Here is an 18,165-nt window from a genome sequence, read left to right on the forward strand (position 1 = left end):
CGTGAAAAAAAGTTTACTTGAAGTTTTTTCAACTTTATTAAAAATAAAAAAATTGAGAAAGCACATGTCCATAAGTATTCACAGCCTTTGCCATGAAGCTCGAAATTGAGCTCAGGTGCATCCTGTTTCCTCTGATCATCCTTGAGATGTTTCTGCAGCTTAATTGGAGTCCACCTGTGGTAAATTCAGTTGATTGGACATGATTTGGAAAGACACACACCTGTCTATATAAGGTCCCACAGTTGACAGTTCATGTCAGAGCACAAACCAAGCATGAAGTCAAAGGAATTGTCTGTAGACCTCCGAGACAGGATTGTCTCGAGGCACATACCTGGGGAAGGTTACAGAAAAATGTCTGCTGCTTTGAAGGTCCCAATGAGCACAGTGGCCTCCATCATCCGTAAGTGGAAAAAGTTTGAAACCACCAGGACTCTTCCTAGAGCTGGCCGGCCATCTAAACTGAGCGATCGGGGGAGAAGGGCCTTAGTCAGGGAGGTGACCAAGAACCCGATGGTCACTCTGTCAGAGCTCCAGAGGTCCTCTGTGGAGAGAGGAGAACCTTCCACAAGGACAACCATCTCTGCAGCAATCCACCAATCAGGCCTGTATGGTAGAGTGGCCAGACGGAAGCCACTCCTTAGTAAAAGGCACATGGCAGCCCGCTTAGAGTTTGCCAAAAGGCACCTGAAGGACTCTCAGACCATGAGAAAGAAAATTCTCTGGTCTGATGAGACAAAGATTGAACTCTTTGGTGTGAATGCCAGGCGTCACATTTGGAGGAAACCTGGCACCATCCCTAGAGTGAAGCATGGTGGTGGCAGCATCATGCTGTGGGGATGTTTTTCAGCGGCAGGAACTGGGAGACTAGTCAGGATAAAGGGAAAGATGACTGCAGCAATGTACAGAGACATCCTGGATGAAAACCTGCTCCAGAGCGCTCTTGACCCCTTCATCTTTCAGCAGGACAATGACCCTAAGCACTCAGCCAAGATATCAAAGGAGTGGCTTCAGGACAACTCTGTGAATGTCCTTGAGTGGCCCAGCCAGAGCCCAGACTTGAATCCGATTGAACATCTCTGGAGAGATCTTAAAATGGCTGTGCACCGACGCTTCCCATCCAACCTGATGGAGCTTGAGAGGTGCTGCAAAGAGGAATGGGCGAAACTGGCCAAGGATAGGTGTGCCAAGCTTGTGGCATCTTATTCAAAAAGACTTGAGGCTGTAATTGCTGCCAAAGGTGCATCAACAAAGTATTGAGCAAAGGCTGTGAATACTTATGTACATGGGATTTTTTTTATTTTTAATAAATTTGCAAAAACCTCAAGTAAACTTTTTTCACGTTGTCATTATGGGGTGTTGTGTGCAGAATTCTGAGGAAAAAAATGAATTTAATCCATTTTGGAATAAGGCTGTAACATAACAAAATGTGGAAAAAGTGATGCGCTGTGAATACTTTCTGGATGCACTGTATCTGTTTGCTGGATTTCCTTGATATAGTGGGATTTTTGCCAATACACTGCTCTGAAAGCAACACATTTAAACCCAGATACCTGAGGATATCAAGGAAACAGTGTGTGAACTACAGTGTAAAAGTGAAGCTGAGAAGTTACTTCATAAGCTTCAGGTTCTCAGAAGAATAGTGTTTACTAGTGACTCTAGCAAGGCGTCCCCACTGTTTTCATTTTTCTGGATCTGATGACAATTGCAAAGTGAGAGAAGCTGAGGGAAATGGGGTTACTGAGCTAGAGGGAACTGTGGTATAGCGTGTCCACAGCTCTCAGCAAAGGCCAATTTTTTAAAATAAATAATCACCGCACTTGCGGCTTCGTGAGGGAGTGTGGTGGTTGTGGCTGAAGCAGTTCTCAGGGCGATTTACGGTGTGGGCGTTTCTCACCTAAGTGCACAGGTAAGAGACTGCCCACATCCATGATTGTTTCTGGGGCTGTTAATTTGCCACAGCTGCTATGCCCTCTCGATATACAGTATATAGAAGCGCGAGTCGGCTAGAAGGGGAGAAAAATGAATGAAAAGAGTAGAACAAGAAAGGAAAGAAAGACGGAGGTTTCTGGAGAGCACGGAACAGGAGAGAGAGAGAGACAGAGAGCCGGAGCGAGTGAATGCTCGCAGGCAGCTGTACAGTAGCCTGGGTGTTAGGTCGACACCCAGAAGTTCTAGTAGTGGTCGCTCCCGCTGAGTGATCGAGTAGCGGGAGTGACCAGTGAAGGGCGACTGGCCATGTAAGGCAGGGAAGGCAGCGGGAGTCGGGAGGCTTGGTGTGAAGTCCTTGATGTGAGTGTCCTGGTCATCAAGGATACCAAGTCTTGAGCCTGGGATGAGTGTGTGAGTGAAAGACAGCTGCTGAGAGAGCGTCTCGCCTGCTGCAGGGCCCAGACGGGTGAAGCAGGAGAGGCGCTAGGACAGAAGACATTGGGCTCTTAATTGTATTTTAAAGGATTGCTTCCAGCATTGTTTTAACCTCGGTTTTAAAGGATTGTTTTTGTATTGTTTTTAAACCTCCACGTTTCTTTTATGGATTATTTGTTTAATGAAGAATTTGACTCACTGCACTTTATTTATTTGAATATTTTGTTTTTGATTGTTTAATAAAAGCACTTTTGCACTTTTGTACCATCCATCCATGTTATGGCCTCACTGTCTAGCTCATCTGTAACATTACCGATGGCGTAGGGTTCAAGGGCTCCCGAACAGCAGATGGGAGCATGGAGCCGAACCCGCATCGTCACAGGAACATCCTGGCACTTATTTAACAGCCCATTTCTGTAGGAGTCCATGCAATGGACTGGCAATGCATATATAACACAGAAGGATGCCAGTTTACCAGGACATCCTTCAGACTGCTGGCAGTCTCTTCATCATAATTTGTAGATCAGAGAATCATGCCCTAAACTATTCACTAGAACAGTTTACGTTTGGCTAGTAGTAAAGTGTATCAAGTTTATGCCAAGATTTCTAATAACTGTGAAAGCAAAAAAGGCTCATTAAACCTTTGCCTGCTCAGAGTAGTGAATTAGTACAGGAGCCAGTGGCGTAGCTCGAGTTCACACCACTCGGGGCGGGGCTTCAATATGCCGCCCTCCAACGTATCTGAATATGTTAACTTATTTAAATAGAAAATTAAAATGATGTATTGAGAAAAATAAAGATACATTTTGCTTAGATTTATTTATATATAAACAGCAATATTTTTTTCACATATCCATATTACTAACCGAGAATGCTAAACCGGATGATGGACGCAGGCACATCCGGCAATGGGCCGTAGCTGCAAAAAGACGTACTGCGCAGGCGCAAAAAGAGTCCGCGAGAGGCGGATGAGGAGCCGAGAAAGGCAGACAAAAGAGGGCGAGAGAGGCGGATGAGGGGCCGCGAGAGGCGGACAAGACCACAGAAAAAAGGAGTGAGCACAGGAAAAATGGAGAAATGAGGCGCAAAGAGCACCGAAAAAAGGAAAAGGCACATAAAAAAGTATTCAAACGCAAGCAAAGCACGAAACACATTGCACACGAAACTAGACCCCAAAAAAAAAAAAAAAAAAAAAAAGAGGCTCGCACACAACAGCAAGGCACCCCCCCCCCTACAGGCACCGGACGGGACACACACCAAGAGGGGGATTCAACAAGCCCATGGAACACAAAAAAAAGAACACAAAACCACCCCACAGACCCTACAAGCAAGGGACGGGACACACACAAAGAGGGGGATTCAACAAGACACAGGAACACAAAAAGAAAGAAGACGCTCGCGCGACAACAATCCTCATACCCCCCCCCCCCCCCCCACACACACACATCCATAAGAAGTGACACCCAAAGCCACATATTCTAAAGTGAACATCAACACCTTCACACTAGACAGCATAGGTGTCAGCATTGGTGGATCTCCTTACAATAAAGCACTATTAACCGTTCAACTGCAGAAAAGGAAACATATTAACAGTGACTGCGATCCTCCATATTACTTATCCATATTTCGCATGCTGAGAAAGAAACAAGTCATAAATACACGGTCACGGGTACAAAACGAAAAGGAAAGGATAACAGGAACAAACACACGAACACGAAAGAAACAACAAAATAGACGGCTATGCAGCATAGGTGGATCTCATTACAATAAGGCACTATTAACCGTTCAACCGCAGAAAAGGCTCCATATTAACAGTGAGTGCAATACTCCTTATTACTTATCCATATTTCTAAATGAAAAAATGTCTCGACTCCAAAAATGCAAAGCTCAACTAAAGCTTCTAACTAACAATGTACCTAAAAGTAAAAACTTTATGAACTGCATTAGATGCTACAATTGTTCATTTGCTTTTGCATCTACCGGAGTAAATATCAGGCCACCAAAAGGCAATGGACCATACTGCTTTCGCATATGTGCACAAATACTGCATCGCATTGGAACAGTGCACCCTGAAACAAATCAACAACGCAAATATGCACAAATCTACATCCTAGATCCACATTACGCAAACTATCAATCAAAGTGCTGCATCGCAACAGGCACAGATTCAAAACGAAACACCTCCCGTCTCAGACATACGTTAATGGCAGCGAAGGCTACAACGGGCTTCTCACACAGCACAGGCAAATCGATTACAGCTCCAAAACAACACGTCCCAAATACTACACATGCAACAACGCGCCTCTCAAACGGCACAAGGAAAACATACACCGGGAAAATTCATTCGGATTAATGAATGTCATTTGCAATCATTGTCATTCAGTTCACTTCCCTGAAGAAACAACTGGCAATACAAGTTATACATTTACACGTTGTTGTCAAAAGGGTCAAATTAGACTGCCTTCTTTACATTCATATACTGAATATCTACAGAAGCTTATAACTGACGATGTACCTGAAAGTGAAATCTTTATCAACTACATTAGATCCTACAAATCGGTATTCACTAAGAACATTAACGGTGGCACTGCACGTGACATCCGTCTTGAAAAAATGTTGTTTATTGATGAATGTTCAATGGCATGAAGTCACTTACTCAACACCATTCATAAACTTCTACAAACGTTTATGAATAATAATATTCGATTTGGAGGAAAGGTACTTTTATGAGGAGGAGATTTTAGACGGTGATTAGCTATTCTTCCAGATGCCATGCACTCAGCTATTGTTCAGTGCACCTTAAAATACTCAGACAATTGGCATTGCTTTCAAAAGATACAGTTAGTAAAAAAGATACGATGTCCAGAACCAGATCATAACAATTGCTTATTACAACTGAGAGATGGTACACTCACCAATACAGATGGACTTCAGCCACATATTATTACAATTCCTCAAGCCTTTATCTGCGACGACTTAGTTACAGAGACATTTGGAACAGCAATCTCATTAGACCAAATGCCCCTTTTAACACAACGCACTATATTAGGTCCAAAAAATATTAATGTGGAAAACATTAATACCCAAGTCATTCCATTACTTCCTGGAGAGACACAACTCTTTCTAAGCTCTGACAAACTTGACTCTGATCACAACAATAACCATCTTAAATGACCTTACAAGTTCTGAGCTGGAATTACCTTTTACACTTAAACGGCGTGTACAAAAAATTTTTCAAATAAACCTTTACACTGTGCCACACACTTTATTGTTTGCTTTCTATTTGCATCATCTACACCGTCACACTATTCTATATCTCATTCATACATCACGCTCTTTGTCATTCCCAACACCAGGGGTTGGCGAGCGAAGCGAGCAGGGGGCGGAGCCCCCTAGTTATTTATAAGCATCAACTAGACAAGAATATAGTACAGACGCACTGATAGCCGTGTTCTGATTATTAGTTTAATATAATTGCGCTGCGAAAACCAGAACCGGTGTGGTGTACAAGTGATAGGTGGGGATGAGCAAGAACGCATTCGGATTGATAACGAAACGAAATTATACATTGTGAAATAGTTGTTTATCTTCCTAGAAATTATTATCGGTGTAATGTTTCTGTTTATTTTTGTTATTGCCTCATAAATTTCAACTGCCGTGTCTGATGCCATCACAGAAGAACCGTCTGAAAATGATTTTTGAAGCATTTGTGGATGAAAATCAGAGAATTTGACTTTTTTTCAGTTATGAGTTATATTTTTCTGAACCCTGCTGTTTACACGTGAAGTGTTCTGAGCCTTTTGGAGAATAATGCCGCCCCCAAAAATGTGCCGCCCAGGGCGGGCAGCCCTCTCCGCCCGCCCCTAGCTACGCCATTGACAGGAGCTGATCCTCAAACGTGTTACTGTTTTGCCACACTGGTGTCCAGTCACCAGAAGCCACATTCTCTTCTTATTCTCTAACCTGACACCAGTAAACTGATGATGGGTTGAAATAAGGAGGTTGGATATAGTACTTTAGTACTAGACATGGGCCATCTGTAAAAGGGTGTTAATAGGCACATTCACATGTGTCTCAATAACCCCGTTATTCACAGAAACCTTGTTTCTTAAATGCCACGTACACCCTTATTCCAGTTAGAGAAATCGAGTAATTGGACTCTGAGAACCCTGATTAACAGAGGTAGATTTCTCCATGAATAGCCCAATTATATGGCCACGTAATCTGGTTAAACGTTTACAGGATTTTGTAGTCTGTGCATGTCCGTCGCACTCTGTCAGCCTGTGGATGTTTTTGCTTAGCACACAAATCCAGCAACCGTGGGTAGAAAACGTTGGAATCGTCCACAAAAATACATTTCCCGAGGCATTAACCTGAAAATTGCTCTGGAGTTCTGTACAATGGCTGACCCTGTGCTCTGACCCACAAAGGTCATGCAAAAAGACAATTTCCCCTCGGGGAATAACAAACTATATCAAAATGCACAGACGATCGATAGTATTATTCCTTGTTCTGGTGGAAATAATTTGTCTCAAAATTTCAGAAATTGCTACATTTAAACATACAGTGCTAAACTCAGCAACACAATCTCAAGAGCAGTAGAGTAACACACTAAAAGTAATTTGCATTACATAGTATGATTACTTTTTAGCGTAATGAGTAACCTAACACAATTCTTATCTTAATTGAATGAATATACCTGTGTTGTTATTATTCCAGCAGCACTGAATGTAACTTAATAAGCACACAAAGCGGGACTTTGCAGATAAGAGCATACTGCAAGCAATCCACTAACAGAAACCTATAAATAAAGTGGCGATTTCACTAAACATATTTATAAAGCACAAGAAAATTATTATAGCTGACACACTCATTTTCAGATTCACGGTGGCCGACGTTTAGCTCTTTTCTCTGCCATTTAAGGATATTGAAGCATTCGACAAAGGAGAACTCCAGAAGATTACTTACACTTGTAAATATGAATTTTTAAGTAACGAGATTTCTGCCTTAACCAGGTTATTCATCTTAGATAGATAGATAGATAGATAGATAGATAGATAGATAGATAGATAGATAGATAGATAGATAGATAGATAGATAGATAGATAGATAGATAGATAGATAGATAGATAGATAGATAGATAGATAGATAGATAGATAGATAGATACTTTATTAATCCCAGGGGGAAATTCACATACTCCAGCAGCTAAAAATATTAAATTAAAGAGTAATAAAAAATTCAGGTAAAAAACAGACAATAACTTGAATAATGTTCAACGTTTACCCCCTCTGGTGGAATTGAAGAGTCGCATAGTTTGGGGGAGGAATGATCTTCTCAGTCTGTCAGTGGAGCAGGACAGTGACAGCAGTCTGTCGCTGAAACTGCTCCTCTGTCTGGAGATGACACTGTTTAATGGATGTAGTGGATTCTCCATAATTGATAGGAGCCTGCTGAGTGCCCGTTGCTCTGCTACAGATGTCAAACCGTCCAGCTCTATGCCAACAATAGAGCCTGCCTTCCTCACCAGTTTGTCCAGGCGTGAGGCATCCTTCTTCTTAATGCTGCCTCCCCAGCACACCACTGTGTAGAAGAGGGCACTCGCCACAACCATCTGATAGAACATCTGCAGCATCTTACTGCAGATGTTGAAGGATGCCAGTCTTCTAAGGAAGTACAGGCAGCTCTGTCCGTTCTTGCACAGAGAATCAGTATTGGCAGTCCAGTCCAATTTATCGTCCAGCTGCACTCCCAGGTATTTATAGGTCTGCACCCTCTGCACACAGTCACCTCTGATGATCACGGGGTCCATGAGGGGCCTGGGTCTCCTAAAATCCACCACCAGTTCCTTGGTTTTGCTGGTGTTCAGTTGTAGGTGGTTTAAGTCGCACCATTTAACAAAGTCCTTGATGAGGTTTCTATACTCCTCCTCCTGCCCACTCCTGATGCAGCCCACGATAGCAGTGTCGTCAGCAAACTTTTGCACGTGGCAGGACTCCGAGTTATATTGGAAGTCTGATGTATATAGGCTGAACAGGACCGGAGAAAGTACAGTCCCCTGCGGCGCTCCTGTGTTGCTGACCACAATGTCAGATCTGCAATTCCCGAGACGCACATACTGAGGTCTGTTTGTAAGATAGTCCACGATCCATGCCACCAGGTATGAATCTACTCCCATCTCTGTCAGCTTGTCCCTAAGGAGCAGAGGTTGGATGGTGTTGAAGGCGCTAGAGAAGTCTAGAAACATAATTCTTACAGCACCCCTGCCTCTGTCCAAGTCGGAGAGGGATCGATGTAGCATATAGATGATGGCATCTTCCGCTCCCACCTTCTCCTGGTATGCGAACTGCAGAGGGTCGAGGGCGTGTTGGACCCTAACGCGGTTTTGCGTGTGCATGTAAATGCACTCTATGTTTGAGTGGAAGGCACCCTCCAACATCGGACAGACCATTAGTTATTTCTTACTGGCTGAATGAACTGACCACCATTTAGGTTTGTGTGAGTCACATGCCTCCTGGTCTGGAAATTAATCAAGCACGTTATCTCTGTCAGAGCCTTGCCAACCTGCTTGCATGTTGGCAAAGATCCACATCCACCTTGGATTGCACACAAACACCTGATTCTCATGACTAACCAGAGACATTTCCAGGCTTCCAATAAAGAGTATCTACTCATGTACTAAGTGTGTAGCCAAAACCCATCAAGGCCAAAGTACAATCTCTAGATTTTTGAACAGCTAGTGAATAATTGAAAAGATTTTGTTATATAATTTCAGTACTAGCCATGGTACCTATTAAAGACAGTTGATGGAATAGATAAAAAATATTTGCTGTCTCTTGCCCTTTGTGCTCCGTCAGTGCCTTTCCTTTGTGTTTCATGTGTGAGTGTCTCTTAATTGGTGCACCATTTCTCAAGCGTATTCCCATAAAGCCTGCTCCTCAGACACTGTCCCTATTTTCAAGGTGCCTTTCTCACCTCCTGTCCAGTTTTAAACTTGTCCATGAACGTGATGCTCTCAGCATGCTCATACACTTTTACTTCTCCTTGTGCGTCTCACACTCACACTTCCTCTTTCGTTGCATTACCAATGCCAAACTGACCAATCAGATTGCTCAGAGGGACTGGACGCAGTGACCTTAGTGTTTTATTATATAGTAGATTATAATTATGTTTAATAATATTTTTTTATGACATTTGTCACATTACTTTTGTGACTTTTTCAGAGAGAAACTTTCAATCAGCATGGGGCTAACATTTTCTGATGTTTCTTCATAGACAGAGCAAAGCGAGCAGGGGTAAAGCCCCCTTGTATAATATAATGGGGAAGCTAGGACACCACTTAGTTAAGTGTGACTTGCATACCCTTCGGATAAAGACATATCACACTGCGGTAAAATAGCCCAAAATATGTATTCAATAAACTATTTACCACCCAAAACAAATATACTCCAGTTTCCAAAACTCCTCCTCAATAACCCAAGATGACAACATACGACAACCTTCTTACACAGTCCAAAAACAAGGTCTGGATTACCAAATGAAGTTGATATTGATGCATGGAAAAATGCCAATGTGAACAGTCCTTTGGAAAAACATTAAATTTGTCCCACAGTATTGTTGAATGTTGGATGTTGATTTGAGGACACAAAACAAGAATATGCAACGAACAATCCAGACAAAGGGCAAAGAACCATAAACTCAGTAAAGAACTGTAATTGCAATAAACTTTAAGTCGGAGACTACTTTTTTAGTCCGTAGTAATCCCCCCATTCCTTTGCATAAGTCACAGTACATTTCTGCTGCATGACATTCCAAAAAGTCAAGAGACCAAGCCCAATATGCAAGACCAAAAACTAAACTGAATAAAGCATACAAAAAGTTTTTAATCCAAATTTAAAAAACAAAATGCAACCTAACACCAGATTAAAAGTCTTTTTTATTAGAGATCCAGAATCTTGGACAACACATTGTCATGATTTTGTCCTTGTATAATAAATATTTTCAAACAATTTAGTTTATTTCTGGTTGCCGCCATTTTACCCGGTGGTAGCTGGTTTGTGTCAACATGTGTCACAGACCGTGGTCTTTGGATGTCATGTCTACTACATCATCTCTACTGTGGTGTAAAGATCAGTGTGACATTACCATAATTATCTGAGTTTGACACATACCAAATAAAAACCTTGTTGTTTTTGTTTTTAATTCGGAATCTTGGGTGTGATTTGGTCTCTCTGTTTCATTCTTGTGGTTGCCATCTCTTGCCTGTTTTTATGACTCCTCTCCTGGTCATTCCAATTGGTTGCATCTCACTGCTTCCTTAACACACATGTAGCAACATACAGTGCATCCGGAAAGTATTCACAGCGCATCACTTTTTCCACATTTTGTTATGTTACAGCCTTATTCCAAAATGGATTAAATTCATTCAACACCCCATAATGACAACATGAAAAAAGTTTACTTGAGGTTTTTGCAAATTTATTAAAAATAAAAAAATTGAGAAAGCACATGTACATAAGTATTCACAACCTTTGCCATGAAGCTCAAAATTGAGCTCAGGTGCATCCTGTTTCCCCTGATTGTCCTTGAGATGTTTCTGCAGCTTAATTGGAGTCCACCTGTGGTAAATTCAGTGGATTGGACATGATTTGGAAAGGCACACACCTGTCTATATAAGGTCCCACAGTTGACAGTTCTTGTCAGAGCACAAACCAAGCATGAAGTCAAAGGAATTGTCTGTAGACCTCTGAGACAGGATTGTCTCGAGGCACAAATCTGGGGAAGGTTACAGAAAAATGTCTGCTGCTTTGAAGGTCACAATGAGCACAGTGGGCTCCATCATCTGTAAGTGGAAGAAGTTCAAAGCCACAGAACTCTTCCTAGAGCTGGCCGGCTATCTAAACTGAGCAATCAGGGGAGAAGGGCCTTAGTCAGGGAGGTGACCAAGAACCCGATGGTCACTCTGTCAGAGCTCCAGAGGTCCTCTGTGGAGAGAGGAGAACCTTCCAGAAGGACAACCATTTCTGCAGCAATCCACCAATCAGGCCTGTATGGTAGAGTGGCCAGATGGAAGCCACTCCTTAGTAAAAGGCACATGGCAGCCCGCCTGGAGTTTGCCAAAAGACACCTGAAGGACTCTCAGACCATAAAAAAGAAAATTCTCTGGTCTGATGAGACAAAAATTGAACTCTTTGGTTTGAATGCCAGGCATCACGTTTGGAGGAAACCAGGCACCGCTCATCACCAGGCCAATACCATCCCTACAGTGAAGCATGGTGGTGGCAGCATCATGCTGTGGGGATGTTTTTCAGTGGCAGGGACTGGGAGACTAGTCAGGATAAAGGGAAAGATGACTGCAGCAATGTACAGAGACATCCTGGATGAAAACCTGCTCCAGAGTGCTCTTGACCTCAGACTGGGGCGACGGTTCATCTTTCAACAGGACAGCGACCCTAAGCACACAGCCAAGATATCAAAGGAGTGGCTTCAGGACAACTCTGTGAATGTCCTTGAGTGGCCCAGCCAGAGCCCAGACTTGAATCTGATTGAACATCTCTGGAGAGATCTTAAAATGGCTGTGCACCAACGCTTCTCATCCAACCTGATGGAGCTTGAGAGGTGCTGCAAAGAGGAATGGGCGAAACTGGCCAAGGATAGGTGTGCCAAGCTTGTGGCATCATATTCAAAAAGACTTGAGGCTGTAATTGCTGCCAAAGGTGCATCGACAAAGTATTGAGCAAAGGCTGTGAATACTTATGTACATGTGCTTTCTCAATTTTTTTATTTTTAATAAATTTGCAAAAACCTCAAGAAAAGCCAAGTAAAATGACACCTTTTATTGGCTAACTAGAAAGATTACAATATGCAAGCTTTCGAGGCAACTCAGGCCCCTTCTTCAGGCAAGATGTATTCAAGGCATTCATAATGGCTAACACGGTACAGCACCCTAGTACTACAAAAACCTCAAGTAAACTTTTTTCACGTTGTCATTATGGGGTGTTGTGTGTAGAATTCTGAGAAAAAAAATTAATTTAATCCATTTTGGAATAAGGCTGTAACATAACAAAATGTGGAAAAAGTGATGCGCTGTGAATACTTTCCAGATGCACTGTACACAGACTTCAACCAAGAGGATGGCACACCAAGACGTGACATAATAGTGTGACTATGAAAATGACTTTAAATTGTCAAATTAATAACAGAAAGATATTCCTCACAATTCAGAAAAAAAAGAAAATGTGCTAAACAGAACATGAGAAAAACCATCACAGGCTGACAACCAGAACTGAGGTAGACAATGCATAATCAATCATGACACTTTTTTGTTCAGCCACATTTGTTTTAATGCACCAAATGAAGCCAAGGCCAGGTTTTATAACAGAAAGAAGTTAAGACTATTTATGTGTATGGGTGGTGTGCATGCTTTTTGAACACATGGGCTGTTCCACACACTTCACTTCAAGATTCCATTCAGACATGCACACGTAGATTCTTCTGCCTTGTAGATGACCGAATGGTGAATGGCTGGCCTGTCCCATTAGTTCCAGTAAAATGGTTGCCAGATAAACCTGCTTAACTCAGGATATTTTCCAATGGACAGAGCTTATAAAAGAGAAACATGTAAAAGCAGCATGACTTTGGTTTGATCCGTATATGGAATGGCACTATATATATTAAATGTATTATTATTATTATTTAACTTTCTCTGCTTGATTTAAAGTTAAATACTGAGTCTAGACTAATGTATTTGATTTTTGAATAAAACCTCACCATAGTTAATATACTGTATCATATCTTGTGCCTCCTTGAGTGTAGTTTTGATAAAAATCTGATTTGTGATCTAATGGTGGACTACATGATCAAGAGCTGAGCCACATTAATGAAGAACTATTGATGAAGCACTTGCTAAAGGCACAAATGTGAGATTCCTTTTAAAGTCTCTCCATTAAATAAAAAGCTCATTGGTTCAGGCTTCAACAAATGGAGCACTGCACCATTAGCCTTGACAGGGGCTCGTTTTCAAGAAGAATTCATGTATAAGTATCCTGTAATTATAGGATATCATTTTTAAAAAGACACAATTCAAATGGCAACTTGTCCAGTGGAGAAATTATTGCTTGGACAGAGTGTTTTTATTTTTTAATTATGTACTTATGCAGCTTATCTGTTGTGGACTTGAAGGTGGATTTAGAACCCATGTGTTGTATGATGTGAACATTAACAGTATGTGCAGACTGAGTATGCTGGTGGAACTGTTGCTACATTCATCCTTCTCCTAAAGGCAGCCATCAGGTCTGCATAATGCCCCTCTACAAGGTTATAGTAGGGATGTCTTATCAATAAACTGTTGTGAGGCTGTAAGACAAAACAACAAAAAGTATGGATAGAACTCAAAACAATCAAAAACCAGACCAGATCTTTAAGGGTCACCTTAAGAAATTGGCCTCACCCCAGGCAGCCAGACTCCAAACTCAACTAAAATGGAACACTGGCTTTAGAAGTTTCAAAAAATGCCCTTCAAAGGAGAGGGAAACCATAAAACCTGTGGCATGAAAACACAAAGCAAAGCAATGTTCCTCCAGCATGAATGAAATAAAAAACAAGGAACAGGTCAAAGCAAGGCAAAAGGATTTATCTAAAAGGACAAAGCAAATAAGTCCAATCCAAAATCCAGAGAAACAAGATAAAAAAAGAAAATCCACAACAATACTCACAGTAATAACTAGATAGATAGATAGATAGATAGATAGATAGATAGATAGATAGATAGATAGATAGATAGATAGATAGATAGATAGATAGATAGATAGATAGATAGATAGATAGATAGATAGATAGATAGATAGATAGATAGATAGATAGATACTTTATTAATCCAAAGGGGAAATTCACATACTCCAGCAGCAGCATACTGATACAAAAAAAAAAAATATATATTAAATTACAGATTGATAATAAGGCAGGTAAAAACAGGGAATAACTTTGTATAATGTTAACGTTTACCCCCCCGGGTGGAATTGAAGAGTCGCATAATTTGGGGGAGGAACGATCTTCTCAGTTTGTCAGCGGAGCAGGACAGTGACAGCAGTCTGTCGCTGAAGCTGCTCTTCTGTCTGGAGATGATCCTGTTCAGTGGATGCAGTGGATTCTCCATAATTGATAGGAGCCTGCTCAGCGCCCGTCGCTCTGCCACGGATGTCAATCTGTCCAGCTCTGTGCCCACAATAGAGCCTGCCTTCCTCACCAGTTTGTCCAGGCGTGAGGCGTCCTTCTTCTTTATGCTGCCTCCCCAGCACATCACCGCGTAGAAGAGGGCGCTCGCCACAACCGTCTGATAGAACATCTGCAGCATCTTATTGCAGATGTTGAAGGACGCCAGCCTTCTAAGGAAGTATAACCGGCTCTGTCCTTTCTTACACAGAGCATCAGTATTGGCAATCCAGTCTAATTTATCATCCAGCTGCACTCCCAGGTATTGATCCTTTCTCCATCACCCTCAATGACACTCTAATGGGACCAACTTGGTAGTCCCACAGAATTGAGGTCATGGTGGTTCTGCCTTTTGAGGTTTCACCCTCAAAACACAAATGTAATAGGAGGTCCGTTGCGAAGCGTGATTTTAAATAAATAACCGGGTCCCAGAGTGCGTAGGCTCTGAGCAGGTGTGGGTGTGCTGCTCTGGCGTTGGTTGGAGTGCTTTGCTGAATACACATTTACATGCAAATGCGAGTTGATCAGTCAGGTGCCTCATCCACCTTGAAGTGGGTGGTTGCTGCTAAAACCAGGGTTGAGTTCCTTAACATGCACAAAGCAAAATTTTCATTTGCCACCATGTAGCCCTTTAAAATAAATGCCTAATTATGGTGTTTTAAATAAGATTACCATTAATAACAAATATTACTCTTTCTAAAGATCTCTCTTACTAGAGCAAATGAGTTAATTTTAATTAACCGGATCCACAGAGTAATCCATATTTCTGAGGACAATGAGTGGAAAAATGCATGTAATAATACTTCTGGTCATTATGAGTATTTGGTTATGCCCTCGAGACTGTCTGATGCACCAGAAGTTTTTCTAACATTAATAATTAACCTCTTTAGAGAACTTTGAGTATGTTATCTGGATGTCTATATTATTAGAATATATTTATTGCCAATCATCTAGATTTCTCTTGCAACAACTCTAAGTTCATCCAAGTTACACTGTTTAAGTTGACTGGCTGAGGGGCTGCCCAAAAAATGTCTGAGTATGGCATAGGAATGCTACCTGAACCCACATACTGTACACTTTTTAATGCCAATAACACCTTTACAATTAAGGATAAGTTACAATATGTGCTCTATAAAAGATGACCAAAGGTAACACTGGAAGAGAGGTGCTCATTTAGATTATCATGTCAAACAACCTTTGAGATCAGACTGCCATTTACAGGACAAAGAATGACAAATCTGCTTTTATATCAAAATTATAAAGGTACATACATAAGAATCTAATGAGCAGTTGCTGTTTTGATGCATCCAGTGCAGCTCCTGGAAGCTCTGGGAAGCCCAAAGAGACGTAAAGCCCTGAAGAAGCTGAAGGGGAAGAGAATGACTCAGCTGCAGCCACTGGCTCACACCTTGAAACTTCTGGCTGCTCTTCAGGTCGACGGGAACCACAAAGTTGCCAAAGCAGCCCATTCATGCCTTGCCAGAGGCTCAAGGATCCGGACCTTCAAAGTAAAGGTATACAATCTGCCTGAATGTGGGGGCCATTTTATGGCGAAAAGAATTTATTTCAGACAGCTATTTAACTATTTTCTGTAATTACAACCTTTGCAAAATGAAGCACTTTTTGGATATTCATGTTTGTATTCAAATTCAGTAGATATATCTATATGGTGGTGCAGTGGTAGTGCTGCTGCCTCAAAACAAGGAGACTAGAGTTCAAGTCCTAACATGGAGTTTACATGTTTTCCCTATGTCCACATGGGTTTCCTCCGTGTGTTACAGTTTCCTCCTGCAGTCCAAAGACAAGCTGACTGGTTGGATTGGCATTGTTAAGTTGGTGCTATGGTGTGTGTTCAATCTGCAATGGGCTGACATCCCATCCAGAGATGGGTCTGTGCTTGCTGGTATAGGCTATGGATAAAGAAGGCTTGTAAAATGTGTATCTGCCTTTCACATCGTGCTTAGTGCTGTGTCTTAAGAGACCTAGTTGCTGTCTGTGTGGAATCCGAACATTCTCTCCATGTCTGTATTGTTTTCTTCCCTGTACCTCCCAAATTGGTGAATTTAATTTGGCCCTGTATAAAAGTGTGGGTGCATGTGCATAGAGTGAGCCAACATCCAAGCTGGGATAAAGGGGAGACTCTGGCTCCTTGCAGCCTCTTCACTTTTTATACATTTTGTTATTTTGTAGCCTTGTGTTAAAATCATTAACATTCACATTTTTCCCCACATCAAACAATATTCAATACCCTATAATGGCAAAGCGAGAAACAGGAATTTATACATCTTTGCAAACTTATTGAAAATAAAAAACTGAAATATCACTTTAATGTAGGTGTTCAGACTCGTTACTAAGTACTTCATAAAAGCATCTTTTGCAGTGATCACAACCTGAAGTCATCTTGGGTCTGACACAAGAGGCTTTATACATCAGGATATGGGGATTTTCTGTCATTCTTCTTTGCAGACCCTCTCATGGTCTGTCAGGTTGGATGGACACTGTCAATGGACATCTCTCCAGGGGTGTTCGATTGTGTTAAAGTCTGGGCTGTGACTGGGCCACTCAAGAGCTTTCCATGAGCTATCCCTAAACCATTCCTGTGTTGTTTTTGCTTTGTACTTAGGGTCATTGTCCTGTTGCAAGGTGAGCCTGTGGCCCAGTCTGAGGTCCAGAGCACTTTTCAGCAGGTTTTCATTAAGGTTATTACTCTGTTCAGCTTTTTTTTCAACCCTGCTTTTGAAAAACAATCCCAGAGAATGATGCTTCCACCACCATGTCTCATCATTGGAATGGTATTGAACATGTGATGAGCGGTGCCTGATTTCATATGGACATGATGCTAATCTTAGTTTCATCAGAACAGAGAACCTGAGAATTATTTTTGCAAACTCCAAGTGGGATTCCATGTCTCTTTTACTGAGGAGAAGCTTCTGTCTGGCCATTCTGCATAAAGCCCAGATCAGTCGAGTGTTACAGTGGTGGTTTTCCTTCTGGTAGTTTCTTCCATGTCCTCACAGGTTCTCAGGAGCTCAGCCAGAGTGAACATTGGCTTTTTGGTTACCTCTGTTACCTTAGCTCTTCTCCCATGATTGCTCCGTTTGAAAGGATGGCCAGCTGTAGGAAGAGCTGTAGTTGTTCCAGACTTATTCCATTTAAGAAATATGAAGGTAACTGTTTTCTTGGGAACCTTCAGTGCTGTAGAAACTTTTTGTAACCTTCCTCAACATAGTCCTATCTGTAAGGCAGTGTTTCACAACATTTTCCTATGATGGCTCACTTTTTGTAACCAAAAACAACCCAAGGCACACCACTATTCTACTAACCACAAACACATTGTGCATCTCACACACACATTCAACTGTCTGAAGTGGAGGGACTATCAGAGAAGCTGCAGCTCCAAGATCACTGGTCACAGTCACAGCACTTAGTGAGCACTTTGGTAGCATCTTGCAGCTAGTTAGTCCCTTTGCCCGCCACTCTTTGTCTCAGAGGCAACTCATATGCCCTCTCTTCACTAGTCCTGTATGACTCACTGGTGAACACACACATAGGCAGATAGATTCTAGCAGCCAGTAGATGTATCCAAAGTGCT

At 41.8% G+C, this 18,165-nt stretch overlaps 1 protein-coding gene across 4 annotated transcripts in view; it reads left to right on the top strand.

Moving 5' to 3' along the window:
• The window catches only part of ripor3 (RIPOR family member 3), a 193,561-nt gene that overhangs the window by 165,980 nt on the left and 9,416 nt on the right, over positions 1-18,165 (top strand). For all 4 annotated transcript variants that reach the window (XM_028812023.2, XM_028812025.2, XM_051932534.1 and 1 more), the window contains one exon: positions 15,885-16,087. In XM_028812023.2, the coding sequence (XP_028667856.1) occupies positions 15,885-16,087 (203 nt within the window). The remainder of the gene's footprint in view (positions 1-15,884; positions 16,088-18,165) is intronic.

The sequence above is a fragment of the Erpetoichthys calabaricus genome, chromosome 10, assembly GCF_900747795.2.
Source record: "Erpetoichthys calabaricus chromosome 10, fErpCal1.3, whole genome shotgun sequence".
Taxonomy (NCBI): domain Eukaryota; kingdom Metazoa; phylum Chordata; class Cladistia; order Polypteriformes; family Polypteridae; genus Erpetoichthys; species Erpetoichthys calabaricus.